Here is a 23,134-nt window from a genome sequence, read left to right as displayed (position 1 = left end):
AGTCAAAACTTCTCAAATTAGCTGCTGAGGGAGAAAGCACTGAAAACTTCAGGACACCCACAAAGCCGCCATCCCAAGATGTTTTGTATCAATGATACAGCCCTGGGATGTGACAAGCCTCATCAATAAAACTATTATTAATGTCAAGAGCTTAGAGCTTGAATCTAAAAACAAACCATAAATAAAAATTTACAGTAGATCCCAGGCATCATTACACAAGAGACCACATCAGATACGCACTCGCTCTTAAAAACCAGCAGTATTTGTTCGGATGTTTGAAGCTGTATGTAATGTTTAATTTACAAGCAGTAAGGAAAGCGTTACAAAGCTTGTTTTCATTGAGCAGGCTTTAGCCAGAAGAAATTTAGATTTTTAGTCATTAACAAGATAATGATTGATCAAACGGTGCCTGGCGACAAATATTGAGTTGAGCACAGCTCTTGTAGCACCGAAACACTGCAAAGCCATGAGAGGGGCAGAAATGCCTGATCTCTACAGATACTCCACAGACCGTCTGCATCAAACTTGTCACCATAGGTGGCCTATTTCTACCATTAGCTCACTTGATTAAGAAAATACAATTTCAATTGATTTCCTCATACCATAATTTGTGAGAAGTCAGTATAAAGAAAGATCTGAAATGAGTGTGTCATATGAGAGAAGTTAATAAAAGTAATGGATTTTCTTATCTTTTTTTTTTTTCCGCTCATAGCCGAGTAGCAAGTAAGGATGTCGGGAAGATTATCAGAGAGAGAGAGAGAGAGAGCGAGAGAGAGAGAGAGAGATCGAGGAAGAAAAGAAGTGGGAGGGAGCGCGCAATAATCGAACAAGAGAGGAGGCGCAGCGGTCCTGGAATGGCACGCAGGTCCACGGAGTCATCAGAAATGCAACGATTCTGAAAGCGAGAATATGATTTTCAATCGACACTAGATGGGACCAAGTGGGAATCAATGAGAGGAGGAATCAACTGCTAAACGAGATAATTACTGTCGGAGATTATAGAGGGATGGAGAGAGGAAGACGCAGACAGACAGAAGAGACAGTAAGACAAAGAGATGAATCACACAAAATGATGATTGAAATGACAGAAACAAAGAGAATCTATATGTCTATACAGGCAGACTGTGGTCCAAATGTTAAAACATTTCCATCTCATCACCATTCATACTGTACTTTATGATCATACCAGTGCTCTAACTTCAGCTACTTTCATAAAACAATTTAGCGAATCAGTTTGATTAGATTGGATTTAGACCTATCAGCCCGTCAGCAATTTTCAGCACCTGATGTAAAACAACCTGGTATTATACCAAAGTGTGTAACACACCCGCCAGTCCACTGTAGGACAAGCGTGTCATGTTTTGCCTCAACTTGGCCTGAACAGTAAGGTACCTTAGGATTAGCCACCAAAAACCATGAGGTTAGCTTTAGGAAAGGACTACTTGGTTAGGGGTTGGGCACCATAACTAATTAGTTAAAAAATGTTATATTATGTAAGGAACTTACTTACATTTCTTAAAGGAAACACACCTCCCTTCTCCTGGACTCAAACTTAGTGAATATATCTTATTGAAAAGTTCAAAGACTAAAGATATCTTTTATGATGATTCAAGAAGACAAAATTACCGCTACTCAGGATACTGTTTCCCTGTTTTCACTTTTGAAAAATATGGATATGGACCTGCTGAAATACATTGCTTGGAATAGTTATAGTAGTATCATGAACAGGTCCATTTATTGCTGGTCTGGATTTTCTAATATATCCATCTTGTTTTCCACATTTATGGATATGGGATTGTCAGAAAAATACCTCATGTCACCTTAATGTTTTAGATGTAGCTTTTTGCACTTCTGTATCAAACCTTGCTACTGTCTGGAATTGAAACAAATAAAATGAAAGAAAAAGGGTGTGCGTGGCTGCTTAATTCTTTGTAATAATATATCACCTTATACTGCCAGTGTAGGAGTTATTTTAAACCCTTATTTGATAGAGTATTCTGTACAGCCCCTGAGCCCCCAGGGTTTTTCATATTTGGTCCTCTTGCTATTGAAGTTGAATAGCCCTCTTTTAGGCCACCAGTAGTAGAAGACATTTAAGAGTTTAGAAACTTCAGTTGTGGTTTTCTTTGAATATTAACAAAGAGTATAAACATTATTGATCAATTAAAGAGTAAGGTGTTCTTATACTGTACATATATTTGTTCAAGTTACACACACTTACATCATTGCATCTGTGTCATTTTGCTTTGCTTTGTGTGTTTGGTTGGATGAAAGAAATGTGTCGAGGCTGAAGGGTCATTTTTGGTTTCGGAGCAGCAGAAGACAAGAAAATCTCACCACAAAGGCCATTCAGTAGCTGCTCTGGAGCTACAATCGTCTCACAAATAGAGCTGTCAACTGCTGCTTCTCGTTTCAAGAATATTCGTTCTTTTTTTTAGGCCAACATAGTCAAGAAGTCCGTGAAATTTTAACATGTACAGTTCCATGACAACAGAGCAGAGCCCATCTGCTAAGACACGTGGTGATAAATCAAAAGCTTCAGAGAAGCTACCAGGATCTTTTTTTCTTCTTCAAATGAACATGTGGTTCAGTGTGAATCTTTTGTTTCTGTCCTGTTAAACCTTTTAGCCTCCATGAGAAAAGAAGGGGAAAAAAACAAATGCTATACAAATCGGCATCTTTAAAAAATATATAAATATTAACAGAATTATGAACTTGTTCGCCTGAACTCCTAAAACTTCACCTTGGTTAATACTGTAATAAATAATAATGAGGTGCGCTAGACTGCTTGTGTGGGTGGATGTGGATGCGTCCACCTCCAGGTATGCTAATGCTGTTATGACTGGCTGCCTTCATTACTGTCTGTCTACAATACCATGGCCAAGGTCAGTGGAGGCTGCAGAGATGATAGGGGGCCAAAACCATGAGCACAAATTAATCTGCTGTTTAATCTAATAATGCAGCGTGGCATCGGGTGCCTCAGTCCTATTAACACAACTGTAATTGCATTTGAGGAGGAATGGGAGCACACAGGTCCACAGAGGTATGTGCACACTCAAGTGTACACCCGAGTACATCAAACATAAATCGAATTGTATTACACGAGCACACATGGGTGTGGACATACCATAAACACTCACACAGGTGCACGCACATCCTGGATGGTTGTTATGTTGGGAAAAGGAAATAAATGAGAAGGGGGGTAAAAAAGTTCCAGTATTTCCTGGTGAACTCAATTCAAGCAATCAGTGTGAGTGCATGTGTGTCCATGTTTATATGGCATGGAACGTCTTTAAGCACGGAGCCCTGCTCATTAGCATGGTAATATCCAAACAGCAGGGTGTAGTCAGAACAGCAGCGTATTATTAGGATTCATCTCATTAGGCTTTCATGAGATTTAAAAGTTAACACAAAATAACTTCAAAACTAAGTCTGAGATAAAATGAACAGCAAGGTCCTGAGTTTACTCTCCTAAAGTTACATTTCCCCCCCCTGGAGACGACGCATGGCCTGCAGCAAAATAGCGAGCCAGCCTACAGTAACAGGATTAGACAAAAAAACAACTAGTCACGCTAAAACTTGACATTCACCGATACAAGTAATTACTGCAAAAAAAAAAGTGAAACTGAAATTAATCGTTCTTTTAACTGGGGCTTCAGGAAGTACTTTATCTTCTGGAAGCAAACACACGACTGGAGGTCTGAAGATGGGTCACGACTGAGCATTCAAAGAAAGTTATTTGGTGGGATACTCACCGCAGTCAGATGGATGACTCCCTGAGAGGTCACCGGGCATCCCATGAAGCCAACAAACTGCAGCTCAGGACAATTCTCTGCTACCGCCCGCACGGACTGATCAGTGACCTGGACAATAGAATAGAATAGAATAGAATAGAATAGAATAGAATAGAATAGAATAGAATAGAAGGAGAGAGAAAAGAGTTTAGATTTGTGTCCCTGGGAAAAAAAACATTTTTATCTTCAACTTATCAAAGTACCATTTTAATTCCATTCATTCACATTTTCACAATCAACATTTGGCATCAATGGTGAAAAAACACCCGAAATATATTTTCTTTATTGGACAGTGCACAGTTGTTAAAGCCGAACTTGCCAATAATTAATGAATAACACAAAATTAAAAAAAAAGAAAAAGCTTCTTATTGTCAGATTCAAGCCAAAATATCTACTATGTGTTTAGGCAGATCCGGTGTGCTTTGTGTTGATCAAAGGAGGGAGATGAGGAGGATCACAGAAGGAGAGGAGGCGGAGGAGGATAACTGACAAAAGGGACAAAAGTGTCTGCCAAGCAGTGTGGGCGTCAACTTATGATGGATGGACCGTTCCCCATCATTCACCCAGCCGTCGAATAACAGCTCATAATGGATCAGAGATCAATAGGGAAGAGGAACATTTCCACCAGCTTCCACTGGAGTCATCAATACGGGTATTGATAGCAACTTCACCTTCTTCGCTGCACTCAACACGGCAACAATATGTGGGAGATTCTTTTGTCGTCTCTGTAGGCTTCCTCAAACTCTTCATCAATCACAGAGATAGAATGAGATGAGAGGGAACTGACTGCACTGTGATTAACTGAGAGAACAAAGAAAAACACAAACATCAAAGAACACCGGAGACCAAAAATCATGCTTTCCAGGTTTCTCTGTCAGAATCCTCAATATTTCTTTAGGAAATTCCCAAAAAGCAATTCAGGCAAAAATACATCTGAATATACTGTATTCAAAAAAACACTTCAAGTAGTGATGGATGCACACAAGCACAAAGTTTTCCTTGTCAACTTCAGTCATCAAAGGGCACTTTAGATTGAAATCTAAGTTCGATATGTTTGGAAAACTAAATAGAAACTATGCCTGAACCTTCATTTTGAATATAGACTACTGAGAGCGGGAATTTTTGGAGAAACACTCAAAGAAAAGATGCGTCAACAAGACTAGAGCTTAAGACACATTGTAAGCGACTGTACATCACCACTGTCAGTCAGTAGCAGGTGGCACCGTTTATCAACCCTTAAATAGTATTAAAATGTAAAATGTAAGAACAATTTGGAGTAACTTCCTGCATCTCAGTCAAATTTACTGAATAAACAACATGGGATGATACAGTTTTAGGATAGATTTTTAGAGCTAAATTAAACTCAACATGTTGAATTTGCAAGTATATACAGTTAGTTTGCAACAGTTTAAAGCACTTTGGATTGTTATTGGTGTCAGTTTCATTCTGCAGAAACACACGGTGACTTCAAACATGAAGCTGAGGTCATATATAAACATCTTCAGCAACAAGAAGAACGAGGAGTCCTGAAACATTTAGCATGGTCCGTACAGTACCCTGATCTCAACATCATCAAGTGAGCGTATGATTACACTCACAAAAAGCAAACCAAAGACAGAACAGAAAAACAGAAAAACTGTTGCAAGTTCTCCAAGATGTTCGAGACAACCAACCTGCCACGGAAGGAAGGAAACTGCAAGACAATTGGTGTCGTTTTAAAAGGTGCTCACATCAGATGAAAATTTGATTAAGACGTTTCCTGTACTTGAATTCATCTGATAAATAAAATGTTCTTCTTTCATTGCGGTTTCATTTTTGCTCTGCACACTGCTGTATTTGTCTCGAAATATTTGTACAAGGGACACACTGCAAGTTAATGTCACAGTATGACCAGACAGCCAGCAACACTACGCCATTGTCGCTGCATCACAACTGAGGCTGATCAAACTACTGCTTGTAACTCTTTACTGATCACCACACCTGTCTGTATACCCTTACTTTTCTTGATGTTGTCCTACATACAAACCCTTAGACTCTATCACACCCCAGCCACTCTAATGCTGCTTCTCTCTCTGTCTCACTGCCCCCCCTCCAGGACTACCTTAAAGGTTACTGAGTCGAAGCGGAGGAAGATGGAAAACCCAGAGACGGTGAGGAGAGAGCGAAATCACAAAAAGAAAGAACAAGGAGTCCATTTATCTTTCACCAAGTCACATACAGTACAGCTTATCTGGGTAAAATACATCCTGCGAAGCCCAAAGCTTTGTCTCTCACCTTATTAGAAGGGGCCAAAGTGCTTGTAAAGTGCAAAATGGTTCATCAAGGAATGTGTCTACAAATGATTTCCCGTCCGAGATGAGTAGAGGAAATACATTTGGAGGTTATAATTTAACAATGAACAAGGTGAATCAGGAGGAGGCCTGTAAACTTATAGCTTTACCAACAACTGTGTGAAATTTGGTTAAAACGTTTTATAGGGAGTCTACTTTGCTGTGACAGAAACAACTCAAGGAGAAACAAAAAAGAAAGACATTGATGCTTTTTACCATTTTAAGCCATGATCTACAGATTGGAGTTGGTTGGTCTTTCATTTCGGTTCAGACAGAAATATCTCAACAACTACCCGATAAATTATCAAGAATGTGCAGACATTTTAATCACATACATTTCTTAATATTGAGGTGATGGATTAGCTCAAAATGTTACACAAGTATGGTTCACAGACAGTGTGTCTTTATGAGTTTTGTGATCCATTGACTTTTGCGTTTGAAATGTGTTAACAACCATTTGAGGGACCGCAATGAAATTTAGAGCACACACGCTGCATGTTTCCCGCAGGGTGAACTTTGGTGATCCTCTGACTTTTCATCTGGTGCCACCATCAGGTCAAAGTATGTATCTGTCCTGTACTTTGGACCAAATACCCACAAAACTAATTAACCTCAGTTGTACTTTACTTATTCTAAGATTCTGAACATGGTAAACAGTATATCTGTTCAACATGAGCACTTCTGGAGATGCAGTACATCATGTTGCATTGCACAAATGCACAGGATTTTTTTACACTACAGAATACATTTTGACAACAATTTTTGCAAGTACGAAGTCCACCGTGCAACAGAAAAGGTATTTCTAACTACTTCAGTAGACCCTGTTTAGTGTAATAAGAGTAAAAAAAAAAAAAAGAGAGAAATCAAAAAACAACTGCTAAGGTGGGCAGTAAATGTGAAGAAAATCTCAGGTGGTGAAAGAGTTCGCCCTCCCACTGTCTGTTTGACAAAAAAAAAAAGAAGGAAAAACTGTTCTTCCTAGAACCAGTTGTGTATACAAGTTGTGGTACTTCAATGTGCTTGCTAGCTTTGCACAGAACATAGTTTTTCAGAGCGATCAATAACTGGATGCACCTTTAAAATTATATGCCTCAGGTTTGGACCCACATCACCACTCACTGCAGCCAGAAAAGATTAAGTGAAGGTGAGTCAGCGCTCAGAGACACTGATGCATATGGAACCTGATATGCTAGGCCAGGTGGAGATACAGTGGGGGGGGGAGGAAATCAGAGTTGTCTTTTGGAGTATGAAACTCTGAAAAAAGAGAAGAAAAAAAAAAGGGAAAAACTGAAGAGGGAGCAGCCTGAGCTGAGCAGCTGGCAGGTGAAGTGGGCTGGCCAGAGCTCCCCCAACATGGCCTCTGCCAAAAAAACATCAAGGAAAACATTTTCAGGTCGACTACCAGCAAAATCAAAAACCTGCGCACCACCAAAACCCCTAAATCACAACCGTCTGCGAGAGAAGCAAAGGAATCACAGCAGACGCTACATCCAGACCGTCATTCATACCAGTGTTTGTGTTGCAAGAGTGTGTGGGTGCAGCTGAGTGTGTGTGTGCGCGCACTTATGTGTGCGGAAGCAAAAGAAAGAGAGCAGGTTACACATAGTAACTCTCAGCAGGTGAGAAGGGAGACAGAGGAGGGGGGGAAAAAAAACAGTAAAATCCCAGCAGAGCAGAACAGGCCAGGAGGGCATGTACCATATCAGATTAACCTTGTGTATGTGAGCGTGTGCGTGTCTGTGCGTATGCGATCGTGTGGGTTTGTAACTAAGATTTGTCTCCAACCCACAAACACAAAAAAAAACGTCCCAAAGTGTCTCCCCTCCTCCCCCTCCAACTTTCATGGACTTTGATTTAAAAACATGAAAAGAGCCATGGCAGGGCTTTGGAGAAGAGGTGGCTCGCCAAGAGAGGCCTTAAAGCCTTTTAGAAGGGATCTAGTTTAATGGTCTCTGGGTGAAGGAGGTAAGGAAAGCAGAAAAAAAAAACACTGAGCTGGAATGGTGGAAATGCTGCAGTCATAAAGATAGGCTTTGTGTGTATTTTTTAAAGAGCTGGAAGGTAATTGTTGAGAGTGCTGCGGTTGCAAAAAGGGGTAGCGCAGTACATGAGTGTGTGGTTTTCGTCTGGCGGTGTGTTCCTTCAAAACGCTGGGGCAGCACCCAGGGGCCACTTCTCGTCCAATAGGGGCATTTAAGCTTGTCAATATCGTCTATCATACAACTCGTTTGACTCCATCAAAGGCACGGGCTAGAGATGGAAACAGAAAAAGACCAGAGCAGGTTGTCGTTCATCAGGTTTATTCCTCGCTCCATCGTTTCACTCCCATTTAAAACTGCCGAATCTTGACTGACAAAAACCACACAGCAAGAATAAATTCTTCCTCACGTCATTCTTTCTTTTCTTCCTCTGAACCTATTTCACACACACGAAGCCACTTTCATCAGTGAATGAGATTGTGTGTAGAGGGTCGGAACTCTGATAATAATACACAGTTATAAATCAACACACAAAAACTGACTGATCCGGAACATGAACAAACAAAGTGTAGAGCTTTTAAAAAAAAAAAAAAAATTAAAAAAGTGGATTACAAACTGCAGCCAGTGGTTTTAAATCAGACCTCCCATCCAGCTGCACCTGATGGGTGACAAAAGTGAGAGAGAGTCATAAAGCAGCATTTCACTGGCTTCTAGCAGCTGTCCCTTAATCAAGGCTAGGCAGCAATATTGAGCTGCTAAACTTCAGGAATTTACCCATCTGGGTCAAAGAAAGACAAACATTGGTACATTGGGCAAACAGACGTTGTGAGGACATTAAGGCTGGTCCTAATAACATTAAAGTGCAATTTGAGGGTTAGGACTTGGTTTTAGGGTTCAGGTTAGAATTAGATTTAGTTCAGGGTTGAGCTTATGCGCTTAGCTGTGATGGTTAAGGTTAGGGTAAGGGGCTAGAGAATGCATTATGTCAATGAGTGTCCTCACAACTATAAAAAGACGAGGGTGTGTGTGTGTGTGTGTGTGTGTGTGTGTGTGTGTGTGTGTGTGTGTGTAATGACAATGAAGGCATTGTTTTCTCTTATATCCTGCAACACTCATCTGTTACTTTTTTTTTAGATTTTAAAATTGTTCTTGTAATATGACATTTGTCTGGACATTACAACAGTTGACCCCTCTCAGTGTCGTCGACAAAACTCAACAAAACACCAGCACTATTGAGGACATGTCAGCCTGATGGCTCTGTGCTCTTTCCTGAAGTCTGTCTCTCAGGGCCCTATTTTCATGGCGGTGCAACAACCTGCACAAGCAGCACTCTGGCTGGTCATCTCCCGACCTTGACATTCACTTGGCATATATGTGTGGTGTTTTCGTGCCAAGCAGAGTGCACAGATGAGAGGAGAGGGTCAAACAGGTGGGAGGTTCATTCAAATGACACAGCGCAGAGTTGTTTTTCTGTTTGCGGAGAATGTGTCTTAGACTGCACTTAGGATTGTGTTTCTGGCACAATGTCAATCTGCTGCCACTTAACCAACAACCAAACAAAATGGGTAGAGCAGTGTGCATTGATCTATAGATTAGTATTGGTGATTCTTACATGCCGTCCGCAGCTGCTTCGCTCTGCATTAAAAGCTGCTCTTTCAACTCATTACATCCCTGCAGCCGTCTGAAGGCAGCAGGTCAGATACCTGATAAATCTGGCACAGCACAGTGACATTACACACTGTCATCCATTGTGTTTGCAAATGAGTTTAGAGAATGGTGTCACCTCTCAGATGATTTGTGACTGCAGGTTGAAACTTTGTTTAATGTGAATACTGGGCTTCCATTAAAAGCCTCACCTAACATCCCCGACCACATCACCCCAATCACAAACATTTCAGAAGGTCTGGCGTGGAGCAGCGTAATATAAAGTACCAAACTGTTATTTTCCACTAATAAAGCGGCTCAAACTCAACACAAAACCCGAATCACTGGCCGTTGAATATGATGATTTTTTTTTTTTTTTTTTATGAAAGCACTCTGTTACTGAAGTACACTCTACAATTTTACAGTTTTCCAATATTACCCCATAAACAAGGACACCAACTGCAGGCTTGTGAGGTACAAATTGAAGTGGGACGATTTTCATCAAAGTTCTGTTCCTTCCAAGGTAATCATTTTCTTCATAAATACTCTCTTAGGGGTGATACTGCAGTGGGTTCATCACATCCGTGGAATACACACAAATTTAGATGCATGCTCATAAACTCACTCTCTCTCACACACACACACACACACACACACACACACACACACACACAGCAAACTTTGTTTCCTTTTAAAGAGCTCAGATGGGCTGTATTGACACGAAGGACTGGTGATCTGGCAAAAATCTAAATGAAAAGTTATCATCATCTGTAATATCGGATGCCTGGAGACAAAGGCAACACGGAAAGTCGTAAAGTTTTACTACAGTGAGGGAGTCTCTTTACTGTGCTGATGAGCAGGCACTGTGCGCTAAGTGCAGTGTGGTTCGCTTGGAGCTCTGCATGTATATTGATCTGCAAATAAAGCTTGAGAGAACCTGATTCACATTCCAGTTTGCAAATATGTGCATGCTTTTCCACATACAGACATAAAAGCGATCACACGGGTCTACAGAGAGGCGCATGCAGCACACACGTAGGCCAAGCACGCAGTGGAGTCTAGACAGATGTGAGGTTCCTGGTCTCCAGCTATCCAGTGTCATGTTTTCCTTGGCTAAACAGAAGGACTAGTCATATTTATGAGACGTGATGAGACAGGAACACAGGATGGATCACAGTGAGAGGCAAAGGAAAGAAGGGGGGTAGGAAGGAGAGGGGGGGTGGGAAAGGGGGAGATGAGGGATTTGCAATTTTTTCATGTTAACATAATGTAGGTTCGGGTCCTCGGTGTATTGTTTTGGCAATCTTGGCGGCTTCTTTCATGCCCGTAAATCCTGTCTGAATATGTATGTGACAGACACAGGCAGTCAGACAGATGAGAAAGATGGAGAGGTGGCATGGCAGGCCAAACAAGTCGTGTGTGTGTGTGTGTGTGTGTGTGTGTGTGTGTGTGTGTGTGTGTGTGTGTGTGTGTGTGTGTGTGTGTAGGGGAGCACGTGAATATGAGAGCAATCTGATCTTATTAGCGGCCTGACGGGATGAGGAGCCCTGATGAGAGCTCTGAACCACCACCATCGAATCAATCAGTCTAATTAACCAAGCTTTATGAACACTGGGCCGAGCCGAGAAAGAATCCGCCGACACACAGATTAATAATGATTACTGAATACACTGCAACACATTCTATTAACAATCCATCTTCATGCCTATCCAGCAGCTTTGCATAAGAAGTGACTGCACTGCCAGTTGCAGGAAATCCTCTGAAAGATATTCGAGCTTCTCCGGTCCCAATCAAGTCTTCAAAGAAAATGAAATAATGCTCTCAAGAATCCATTTTGATTTAATGGAGCGTAGAGACCATAAAAAAAGACTGCGTGTTGGTATCATAAAATAATTGTGCTACATCCACGACTAAAGGAGTCTTTTAGCATTGTACTTTAACATGAGGACGCAGCAGATTTGACAAAAACCCTTCAGTGATGTAGAGTTTAAATGTTGAACTTTAGAAAAACAATCAGTCATCTTAATTATTATTCTTATTTTTTTTGTTACACCCGCACTCAAGACATACAGGCCGCTCTTTGATACCCACTCATCCCCTGCAGAAGAGTCCTAGCATGGACATCAAAACAGGTAACAACAGAAGCACAGGCAGTGTGTGTGTGTGTGTGTGTGTGTGTGTGTGTGTGTGTGTGTGTGTGTGTGTGTGTGTGTGTGTGTGTGTGTGTGTGTGTGTGTGTGTGTGTGTGTGTGTGTGTGTGTGTGTGTGTGTGTGTGTGTGTGTGTGTGTGTGTGTGTGTGTGTGTGTGTGTGTGTGTGTGTGTGTGTGTGTGTGTGTGTGTGTGTGTGTGTGTGTGTGTGTGTGTGTGTGTGTGTGTGTGTGTGTGTGTGTGTGTGTGTGTGTGTGTGTGTGTGTGTGTGTGTGTGTGTGTGTGTGTGTGTGTGTGTGTGTGTGTGTGTGTGTGTGTGTGTGTGTGTGTGTGTGTGTGTGTGTGTGTGTGTGTGTGTGTGTGTGTGTGTGTGTGTGTGTGTGTGTGTGTGTGTGTGTGTGTGTGTGTGTGTGTGTGTGTGTGTGTGTGTGTGTGTGTGTGTGTGTGTGTGTGTGTGTGTGTGTGTGTGTGTGTGTGTGTGTGTGTGTGTGTGTGTGTGTGTGTGTGTGTGTGTGTGTGTGTGTGTGTGTGTGTGTGTGTGTGTGTGTGTGTGTGTGTGTGTGTGTGTGTGTGTGTGTGTGTGTGTGTGTGTGTGTGTGTGTGTGTGTGTGTGTGTGTGTGTGTGTGTGTGTGTGTGTGTGTGTGTGTGTGTGTGTGTGTGTGTGTGTGTGTGTGTGTGTGTGTGTGTGTGTGTGTGTGTGTGTGTGTGTGTGTGTGTGTGTGTGTGTGTGTGTGTGTGTGTGTGTGTGTGTGTGTGTGTGTGTGTGTGTGTGTGTGTGTGTGTGTGTGTGTGTGTGTGTGTGTGTGTGTGTGTGTGTGTGTACGCTGTCAAGTCCTCACAACCAAGCAAACCTTTAACCAGCAGCAGGGGCACTCATGTGTGTGGTGTTGCCACGACCTGCTGCTGGGCAACACCAGGTATCGACTGTCCGCGATGACATCACCACTCCCCGACCACTTGACTACCCACGATGCCACACTGCGGGCAGTAAACATTTTGTTTGTATAATCGAACAGCCTCCGTGACTCTCTCTCGCTCTCTTAGGTTAAAATTTAAGCAACTAATGCAACTGCCATTTTTTGCATTTCTCTCACCATCATTTTGTCACTCTTAACCTCTGTCCTGCTTTTCATTTCCAGCTGGAAATTGTAGGAGGAAGCAGAGTGTGGTCAGAGGGTCAGAGTGCACTATAAACCGAGCACAAGGCCACACGCTCAAACTATTGATGCAGAAAAACAGCAAACAGAAGGCAAGTGGGGAATAAAATTGTATTTAATGAGAACAAGTGGTGTCTTTGTAAAAACAGTCCGGATATTTTATTTTAGGAAATTGTCTCACTGTTTAGTTTTGAGGGATGTCATGAAAAAATTTATCTACAGCTATATTGATAATCAAAACATCATTTGTGATGGTGGTTTTAAAGTAAGCATTTGCTGCTACAATGTGATAATTTCCCTACTTTTATCTGCATTATCTAATTGTAAACTGAATATGTTTGGGTTCTCCACTGGTGGTCGCACAAATTTAGCCATGTGGAAATGTTGCCTCAGGTTTAAGGCAATTTTAGCTTTTTCTGACTATTTGTAGACAAAATGATTAACCACTATGGTTGATATTTCCAACTAAGGTTATAGTTATTGCTTCTCTGCTCATCCAATTAAAAATAATCACCAAAAGTTGACACCAAATTCAAGTTTAAAGTAGTGCTGGAACAATTAGTCATTTTGTCATTTCACAGACAATTACACAGCAACAATTCTGATAATCTGATAAATTAAAAAATTTCCCCTCGGGGATTAATAAAGTAACTACCTAACCTAACCTATTAATCGTTATGTGATTTATATGACAAAAATGACCGATGTTTGAGTTTCTTAAATGTGAGAACTCTCATATCATTGTAAATATAAAATCTTTGGCTTTCGGACTATTGATGAGACAAACAAGCTATCAGGAGGTGTCCTTTGAGCTCCGGAAACTTGTGTGCAGCATTTTTCATTTCCTTTTATTTTACAGATGAAACATTTCATAGAAATGCTGATCATTAAACTAATTGATTATAAAAATACATAAATATTAATTGCAGTCCATGTTTAAACATGTACTCAAGCGAAGTAATGAGCTCCAGTCTGGCTGAGTTCAGCCATCTATTTCTACCACCTACCACCTGCTTGGAAATTCTTCACATCTCTGCACTGTATGCTGTGACAAAAAGGCCATAAAATTATCTGAAAGCACAGTGTATATTTTTCAAAAATCGAAGTTGGTTCTGAAAGATGACTATGTTTGAAAAATGAAACTCCCAGGATCGATAGATCCACTTTTCTCCAACTGTGGCCATCACAGACACTTGGGTGGGTGAAAAAAATCCATGAAAAACTTGCCCTATCCTTTTCACATCTCTCACACAAAAAAAAACTAAAAACTGCACTGCTACCTACTTAGCAGGGATGATTCCATAGCCTGGACAAAGGCAGCATTTTATGGGTTTTTTTTGTTTTTTTTTTTAATCAATTAATCTGCTATCTCTGCATATGCACAGTACGCACTTTCTCTCCCTCACACTTGTCAAGCAATCTTGTCTCGGTCTATCGATGTTATCAGCCTTGATGATGCCAAGGAGGACTGAAATCTGCATGGACGATCACCAAAATGATTGATCGGCTCATTCGCCTGTACGCTCCACTCTCAACTGAAAATTACCTGTCATTTATTCAGTGGCTTAAGCCCTCAGTTCCCTCAAGAGATTCACAAGCTGTCTTTTATCATGTGGCTGTGTGTATGTGTAATTGCACATGTGCATGGGCAGGGGGTGAGTGTTGGCTTCTGGAGACCCCTAAAGAGCAGTTTTGTTCTCGCCCCATTTCCCCAAGGATCAATAGCGCTTTGTTGCATGTCAAATAGAAATAAGAAGCTACTGCAGAGGAACCCAATGACATACATTACTCTTTTAAATGCAGTGTCATTATACCACATTGTCGAAACCCTCCAACGGTCCTCTTGAGGTTTCAAGACCTAGAGTCTTCTTTTCCCAAGTAACATATCAATAACTCTTTGTTACACAAAACTGAAGCTACTGTGAAGGAAGCCAAATAGACACATTTTATACCTTAAATGCAAAGTGATAGCTGTCATTACTCCACTGCCAAAGCCCTCCAACACCTCTCTTGAGTTTTCAAATCCCAACGTGCTCCTTTTTCCGAGTACATATTCAAAGAAGGGCTCATCCTCAACATCAACCAGCTGCATTAGTTCTGTGGCTCTGTGATTTACGGTGAGAGGCCTCAGGCTTATGAAGCAATGAAAATGTAGGCTTGTTCTGTTGGTGTGATGGTCCCTTTTACAACAAAGCATCCCTGAAAGCCAAAAGTCCAGCAGTATGTACAGTACAGCACAAGTTTAGCATTTTAAAAGTAAAACCATGTTGCAAAATAATAAACACCATTTCATAACAAAAACAACCCGCTCTTCTTTTTACCCGCTTTCTTGGAAGCCAGAGAAAATGCATTATTGGAAATGCCTCTTCTGCAACCATTCACTGTGCCCATAGCAGGCCATCAATTTTGAGCTTGCCCTTCAGCTTCACTGTTTCTAAACACCACTACCCACACACCCCCACACTCCCACACACACTAATGTCAACACTTGTCAACTGTGAAAAGCACCGACGTTTGAAGATGTAGATGTTTTAAGGCCATTACACTGGAGAGTGCAGCAACATAAAAATTGATACAAATAAATCGACATTTTCTGTGTTTGATTCGGAAATTAAATTAAGAAGGATATGTAGGTCAAAACGGTGGCAAAACACCCTGATAAAGAGCCCTGTTTTGAAAAGGAAAAAAAAAGAAAAACTCTGAGAAAGTCAGATTGTTTGGCCGGGTTATTTGTTGTTCGCTTGGGGAATTAAAGTTGTGCCCCATGCTGTCGGTGTATCTGTTAAGCATCTGGCTGTCCAGCATTCAAACTTGAAAAAAACACATGCATTAGCATTAATTATATTAAAGATGTGACATATGCATGCACCTTAAAGACAGCTGGTTATTTACAGTATATCCCTGCACACATGATTCCAGTACTTTTTAAGTTTCTGATCATCTGACCAATGGATGTTTGTCTTGACACCTATACAGCAGAGGATAGACTTATTTGGGTTTAGGCGTCACTGAACTCTGCTCGAGTAGTTCTCACCACCTGCTAATCACCCTTACAGAGAAACCACAGGAATTTCACATGTGCAAAAACTCAAGTGATCACATGACAACTCATGTGATGGTAAACATGTGAAACATGTATTTTGCCCATGGGAAACCTGGTTGTTGAACATGTTTATGGTGTAAAGTGTGAAGCCCATTTGAAAACTTTTCCACATGTTTTCCACATGTTATCATATGTGGCAACATGTGGTAAACATGTCTTACATGTGATCTCATGTGTCCCGTGTGCAAGTAAACACATTCTGTGATGTAATTAAAAACAAGAATGTTCACTGCAGACTGTACTGGGTTTAAATGATGGAAGTACATCTTTCTCATAGCATCAGCAGCCAGCTGTGAGATGTCTTCTTAACTTGCTGGTGGTCCTTTTTAAACGAAACTAGAAGCCACCAAGAGACACGTTGGTCTGCACAACTCTGACCCTCTTAACCCTTCACTGTTCTCATGGTAACTGCCCAGCAAAATCTATCACAGTGGACCGGAAATTGACTTTGAGCTCTACTTAGAGATCAGTTTTATGTCTCATGCTAATGATGAAAAATGGGACTTAAGGAGACCAATGTGGCCGTGGACCCGGACCAGAATGACAGGCTGCTGTGGTGCGGTGCCTGTCGATGCCTGGCGTTCCAGCTATGGTCCGTATTGGATTGTTCTGTTCAGCAGTCTATGGAGGGAACCCCCGCCTCTTCTTCTTATTGACACAGTACTGAAGGTATGGAACGGGTGCTGGCAACAGCTGAGAGAAGCACAGGACCAGCAAACAGCCTCAGTGCTCTCTCTTAGGGAAACCTTCGAGGTTCTTTGAGGTGACATTGATCGAGTTGGCTGGAGGTTAATCCTCACTAAATAAGCTATTCAGCAAATATGATAAAACCCCAAGTGGGGTATGTGAATGTGAGAAAGCCTTTGTGGAGAGACATTATGGACCTATGCATCGTGTAGGAAGACCGATCCCCGAGCCCTCATTAAATGCATTTTTATCAATGTGGCCTTGTTGTTCTCTGGTACAGCTATCATTCAGTTCTTCTTGTTTCTGATTTAAAGTAAAGTTTGTTTGTTTGTTGTTTTGAATCCAAAGTTCAACTTCTCAGACATTTAGGAATGTCTCATATTCTTGGTTTCACAGGAATCCAGCACATTGCTGAGCAAGATCCTTTGCCTAAACGTCCTGCATGCCTTTACATTACATTTTTTCTCATGAGCTGTCAGCTTGTCTTCTTTCCCTCAATTTTACGATGTGCAAAACTCAATTTCATCCGCAATGTCCATACCACAGCACACTTGCTGCTCTCACTGCACTTAGATCTAGACTAAACCGGCCTTTTGTCACACCTTCTGCTGGCCATGCCCTCCAAAAAAAAGCATGGATGTCGGACACAGGTGTAGCTTGGACTCCATCACAATGGAAAGTTACCAGATTAACACTAGGATCAAAGACGGATCAGGCCCAGAGACAGCTGGAGCAGAGACAGGAGGGGAAGAGAAGGAGACAGAAGGGAAACAAGCTTCCTGGACGCAGGGGATTTTCTATGATTGATGGATGGATGGATGGATGGATGGATGCATAGATAGATAGATAGATAGATAGATAGATAGATAGATAGATAGATAGATAGATAGATAGATAGATAGATAGATAGATAGATCTATCCATCCATCCATCTTTATTACTTTATCAATCCCACAAAGGGAAAAAAAAAATCACTACAGCAGCATTATAGGTACAGCAAAGCAATAAAACAACAGTAAAAAAATCTTAAATATAAAAATGCACAGTATATACAATAAAATAGAATAATTAAATTAAATTAAAACTAACTAAACAATAGTGCAAAGATTTAAACAAACAGCAAAACAGACAACCAACGGTGTTATTGTTGTGTGATTGATTTGGCCAGAGGTGAGTTATTGTACAGTCTTATTGCCGTCGGCAGGAATGATCTCCTGTATCTGTCCTTGTGACAGCGGAGCTGGAGGAATCTTTTGGAGAAAGTGCTCCGCTGTCCCTGCAGCAGGTGGTGGAGAGGGTGGTCAGGATTATCCAATATGGATAATAGTTTCCTCAGCGTCCTCCTCTCCACCACCTTTTCCAGACTGTCCAGTTTGCAGCCAATGATGGAGCCGGCCTTCTTAACCAGTTTGTTAAGTCTGTTGGTGTCACCGGCTCCAATGCTGCTCCCCCAGCAGACCCCAGCGAAGTACAATGCACTGGCCACAACAGACTGGTAGAACATCTCCAACATCTTGCTGCACACATTGAAGGATCGGAGTTTCCTCAAGAAAAAGAGTCGACTCATCCCCTTCTTGTAGACAGCGTTGATGTTGGTCTTCCAGTTCAGTCTGTTGTCATGGAGACACCCAGGTACTTGTACTCCTCCACTATGTCCACCTCCTCTCCCAGAACTCTCAGCGGTTGTGGAGCCGTCGTCTTCCTCCTGAAGTCGACCACCATCTCTCTGGAAGTCGACCACCATCTCTCTGGTCTTGGCCACGTTCAGGAGCAGGTATAAAATTGATAGCAAAACACTATGGGCCTGATTTACTAAGATCTCAATTTATGAGTACTAAATTAATTGCATCATTGAAATCAGGTGCAAATCGCTGTATTTAAATGAGGGGTTTGCATGTGTTAAAGTGATTCCAGCAATGGGAAACAGAGCGACCGCAAAAGGAAAATGAAATCTGATCCCACTGAAATCAATAAATATTAATATAACAAGAACAAAACACTATATACGAGATTATCAGAAAGAAAGTCAATACTGTGGGGAAAACAAAAAGGCGAGAGAAAAAAAAGGCTTAATAATAAAACGTTGGCAAATAATAGAGGAGGGACGGTGGATGAGATCCTCTAACAAACAGCGATCAGCAGGTCCAGATCTTTCTGTGATGAGCAGGTGACTTTTCATTCGGTGCCTCGCGAGTGCTCGTGATCCTTATGAAGCTAACTGTGAATTCTGCGGGACACATTCAGTACCTGTGACAGCACACCTGAATATCGAGACTGGGCGGGATATCCAAGCAGAGATACGCTGGAATGACCCAGAGGCAAGAAAATGCTGAGTCGTAAGAAGTTTTTTAATTGCTGGTTTTTCGTGGCTCCTCCTTGTTGTTGACTGTCAATCATCATTCAATTCATTCAATAATTCAGAAATGTTATTGCTGGACAAACGATATGTCTGAATAATTTTTTCCACTGACATCTCAAAAGTTTTTCCACGGTTATAAAACTTGTTGTCAACGTATTCTTTGGTTTCTCTGCGTCTCCTTCTCACCACAATAAGAGCAGTCGTCTCTCCAGATTTGCGCACCTGATTAATACGTTCCTTTCAGTCTTACTAAAATAAACACGCAATCACTTTTTCTGTTTCTACTTTCAGGTTTAGTAAATATCATTGCAGGTCCTAAATGTATGTATTTGCATGTTCCCTCACAGTATTTTACACCTTCGGGTAGAAACGCCCAATATTACATATGCATGCGGGCAAACACACAAAATGGACAACGTGTGTTAAATTGCACATTTGAAAGATGCAATCCTCACTGCACATCATTAGCAGATCGCCTTGGAGATGTTTATGCGGGTAGTGTGGAGTTTGCACGTGATCTTACACACGCAAACGTTCAGTAAATCAGGCCCTATGTCTGGTATGTGTCGAGGGACACTCAAATCTAAAGCTGTTTTTTTCTTTAATCTCTCTCTCTGAGACTTTCTTCAGTATACTGCAGTGGGCTGGACGATGTGGACAAAATCAAATATCACGATGTTTTCAATCAAATACCTCAACATCGTTATTCTGACAATATTGTAGGGATGATTATTGCTGCTTGCACAAAATGTTTACACAAGGAGATTTTTTTATAAATAATCTGTTATCTGGAAATAATGACAAAGAGGGTAAAGCCGACCCTTACAGGAAAAACCACATGAATTTCACATGTGCCAAAACCCGTGATCACATGTAATCACATACACGTATGATTGTGCAAATATGAAAGATGTATTTTGCCCATGGGACATGTGGTTTTGGAACATTTTCATGGTGCAGTGTGCAAAGACTATGTGGATTACCATGTAGATTAGATATAAAAACTTTTCCACATATATTATCCCATGTTATCATATGTGGCAACATGTGGTATACTTGTGTAATACATGTGTCCCATGTGGAAAACATGGGAAACTCATTGGGGTTTTTTTCTTTAAAGGAAGTCGGGTAAATGACGTCACTTTACTGTGATGCAGCCTTTAAAACCAGGGAAAGAAAACACTTATGTCAAGATACTACGATATACAAAATCTGAAGCTATACCTAGTCTCATATCACTATATAAATATATTACCCAGCCCTAGCTCTTAGCAAAGGCTTCGTTATTCCCTTGCTTCATTCTCTCCACCTTGTCAGTGTCATGGTAGGCCAGAAAGACCTGCGGCTGGCCTGAGGGTAATGGCCTCCACTGCCCTCATAGCCTCTGGGCAGGCAGCCTCTGCCTGCTGGGCCTTTATGATTAGAGCTACAGGAGCAGTGTTGGGGAGAGTTGACATCCTAAATACTCTGGAGGCGCCCATATAGCTGCACACACAAGAGTATCCAGGGTGTTGTGTTATGCAGATGATGAGCAGGTCAGTGACAGTGCCCAGGGAAGAGAAATTAGAAGGTCGTTACATGTTCCCGGTCTGTGCAGAGCTCTTTCACAGGACATTACTCATGCTGATGGTATGAGTGGTGACAGGGACAGATATCTGCTGTCAGAGAAACATTGGTGTGATTCCAGTAAAGAGCAATGGGAGGACAGAGAGGCTTCCATACATTTTATGAAGCTGCCTCTAACAAAGTGTCCCTCCTCAGAGAATAAATGTAAAGAAATCCTGATGTCCTGTGGCAATATATTCTTGTAGGTCTTACCACAAATAGTATCTTTATGTACGGTTAGGGAGCGCTGAGGAAAACTCAACTAACTGCTACAAAAATGTTCATCCATGATAACACATTCAATGTATTGTGTATTTCTGTGACAACAACTGCAACATGACCGCAGCCCCTGATTAACATCCAGCTGCTCAATACGAACTTGAGTAAGACTAAATAAAACAAGTCAAACTAACTTGAGTCTGAAGTCTGACATGTAGAGCAGCAGAGTTTGTCAGATTGTTTCTAATTGTGCTGTTTGTCTTTTAAAACTCAAAAGGTTTTCTTTCCCTCCCCCCCAAAGAGCTGCTTTGATTGATTATTAAGAAGCAAATTAAAATAAAATTGATCGATCAATCAATTTACCTGCTTAATTGAATCAGACTGATGGACATAGAACTGCAACAAATAGTTCATTCATAAATTTGATGATCAACAGACAATTAATCGGCAACTATTTTAATACTCGATTAATCATGCTACATTTCTTAGATTCCAACTTCTTAAATGTGAATATTTTCTGTTTCTTTACTCCTGCATGAGAATAAACTGAACATCTTTTATTTGCAGACTGTTTGTCGGAACAAAACAATACATTTAAGGCTTCACTTTGAGCTTTGGGAAACCAGTGTCGTTATTTTTCACTTTTTTTTTGACAATAATAACAATAATCACTACTTGCAATTCTAGATTGACACATCTCATCTCTAGAAGACAGTTAAAAAAGAATCATTACTTACTCATTCAACATGGCTTTTGCTGTGTGATGCAAAATCATTGTTTCTCTGAATCTAAATATTCCGAATATTATATTTTAATCAAATTTTATAATTTCTTGCAATGTTAGCCACGTGGTGTTTAATACAGGTGAGGCAGGATGACTCCACCATAAGACCCTGAAATCCCAGGTCACATGGATGACCTTCAGGTATATCAATTGGAATTTATTACTATCAACAGGTTCAAAATTGTATAAATCAACTAAAGAATTAAAACCTATCCAAAAAAAAAGAGAGCACTATAAAAAGGTTTAGGCCATGGCTCTAGTGAATGTGTTCCTCCTGAAAGCACCACAGTCAAGCACTCCCTTTATTTTCGAGATAACAAGCTGTAGACAAGAAGACCATTATCTTTTCCATTACTGTTCAACTTGACAATTAATGTCCAAGGGTTTATCCGGGACCCAACCCCATTAACATGGCTAATAGTCCATCGTGTTTTTGTGCATGCATGTGTGAGACTGACTGACAGTGAGGGAGCGACAGAGGCAGACAAAGAAAGAGAGAGAGAGGGAGACATCAGTGGTAAGCTAATTAGCCCAGCACTATCACAGATGGCTAAGGGGTCAGTGTTAAACCTTTATTCACAGCCATATTACCCACGTCAATGCTAATTCTACAGGAGCTGGGTCATACGCAGCACGGCTGGCATAATAAACGCGCCTATAACAAGGCTTGGGGTTTCAGCAGACCTGAGCCCGACTTGGAAAAATGGAAAGCTGACCTTTTGTGTTGTTTTCTGACTTACATTGCCCAATCATCAGGTCCCCAGGATTTCTGCAAAGGTTGTTAGAGAACCATTGTTCCCCTGGGTGCCACGGGTTGCAACAGAAGAGAGGGATGGAGTGAAGGCACAAGAGCGCGTCAGGGAATGAAATGAAAATAGAGAAAGAAAAAGAAAGAAAGAAAAAGAAAGAAAGAAAGGCAGCGAGAGGCACGGAGAAAAGCTGGAGTGGAGCCATGGACTTGTCTAGACAATATCACATGAACAAGTGGCTTTATTTGTGTGCTGGTACAAAAGGCCAAGTGCTTCTTGCACACTTCTATGAGCACAGATCCATGACAGCAACTTGTATAAAACTTGCATGTTTGAGCAACTACCGCATACTGCACACATATTGACTGAGTCACTGCACAAAATGTATTGGTATGTGAGTGTTTGAGCTCTGGTGACCTCTGACTGCTGAAACCAAACAGCAACTCATGTGTTGTTCGCAGCCCAGGATGGAAATACCAGTGCAGCTCCCCGGGGTATTGCTATAAATCCAAGAAATAAAAAATCAAGACATCTCCATTGGGGACAGCGCTCTGTTTTTAACTCTCGATCAGCT

At 41.2% G+C, this 23,134-nt stretch overlaps 1 protein-coding gene across 1 annotated transcript in view; it reads right to left on the bottom strand.

The window, feature by feature from the left end:
• Positions 1-23,134, bottom strand: part of fbxl17 (F-box and leucine-rich repeat protein 17) — a 221,453-nt gene that overhangs the window by 143,034 nt on the left and 55,285 nt on the right. The window contains exon 7 of the mRNA XM_069138868.1: positions 3,756-3,863. Within this exon, the coding sequence (XP_068994969.1) occupies positions 3,756-3,863 (108 nt within the window). The remainder of the gene's footprint in view (positions 1-3,755; positions 3,864-23,134) is intronic.

The sequence above is a fragment of the Embiotoca jacksoni genome, unplaced genomic scaffold (assembly GCF_022577435.1).
Source record: "Embiotoca jacksoni isolate LCO1_2020_lvr unplaced genomic scaffold, fEmbJac1.0.p SCAF_8, whole genome shotgun sequence".
In the NCBI taxonomy this organism is placed as follows: Eukaryota; Metazoa; Chordata; class Actinopteri; family Embiotocidae; genus Embiotoca; species Embiotoca jacksoni.
This window is presented reverse-complemented; position numbering and strand designations above follow the sequence as displayed.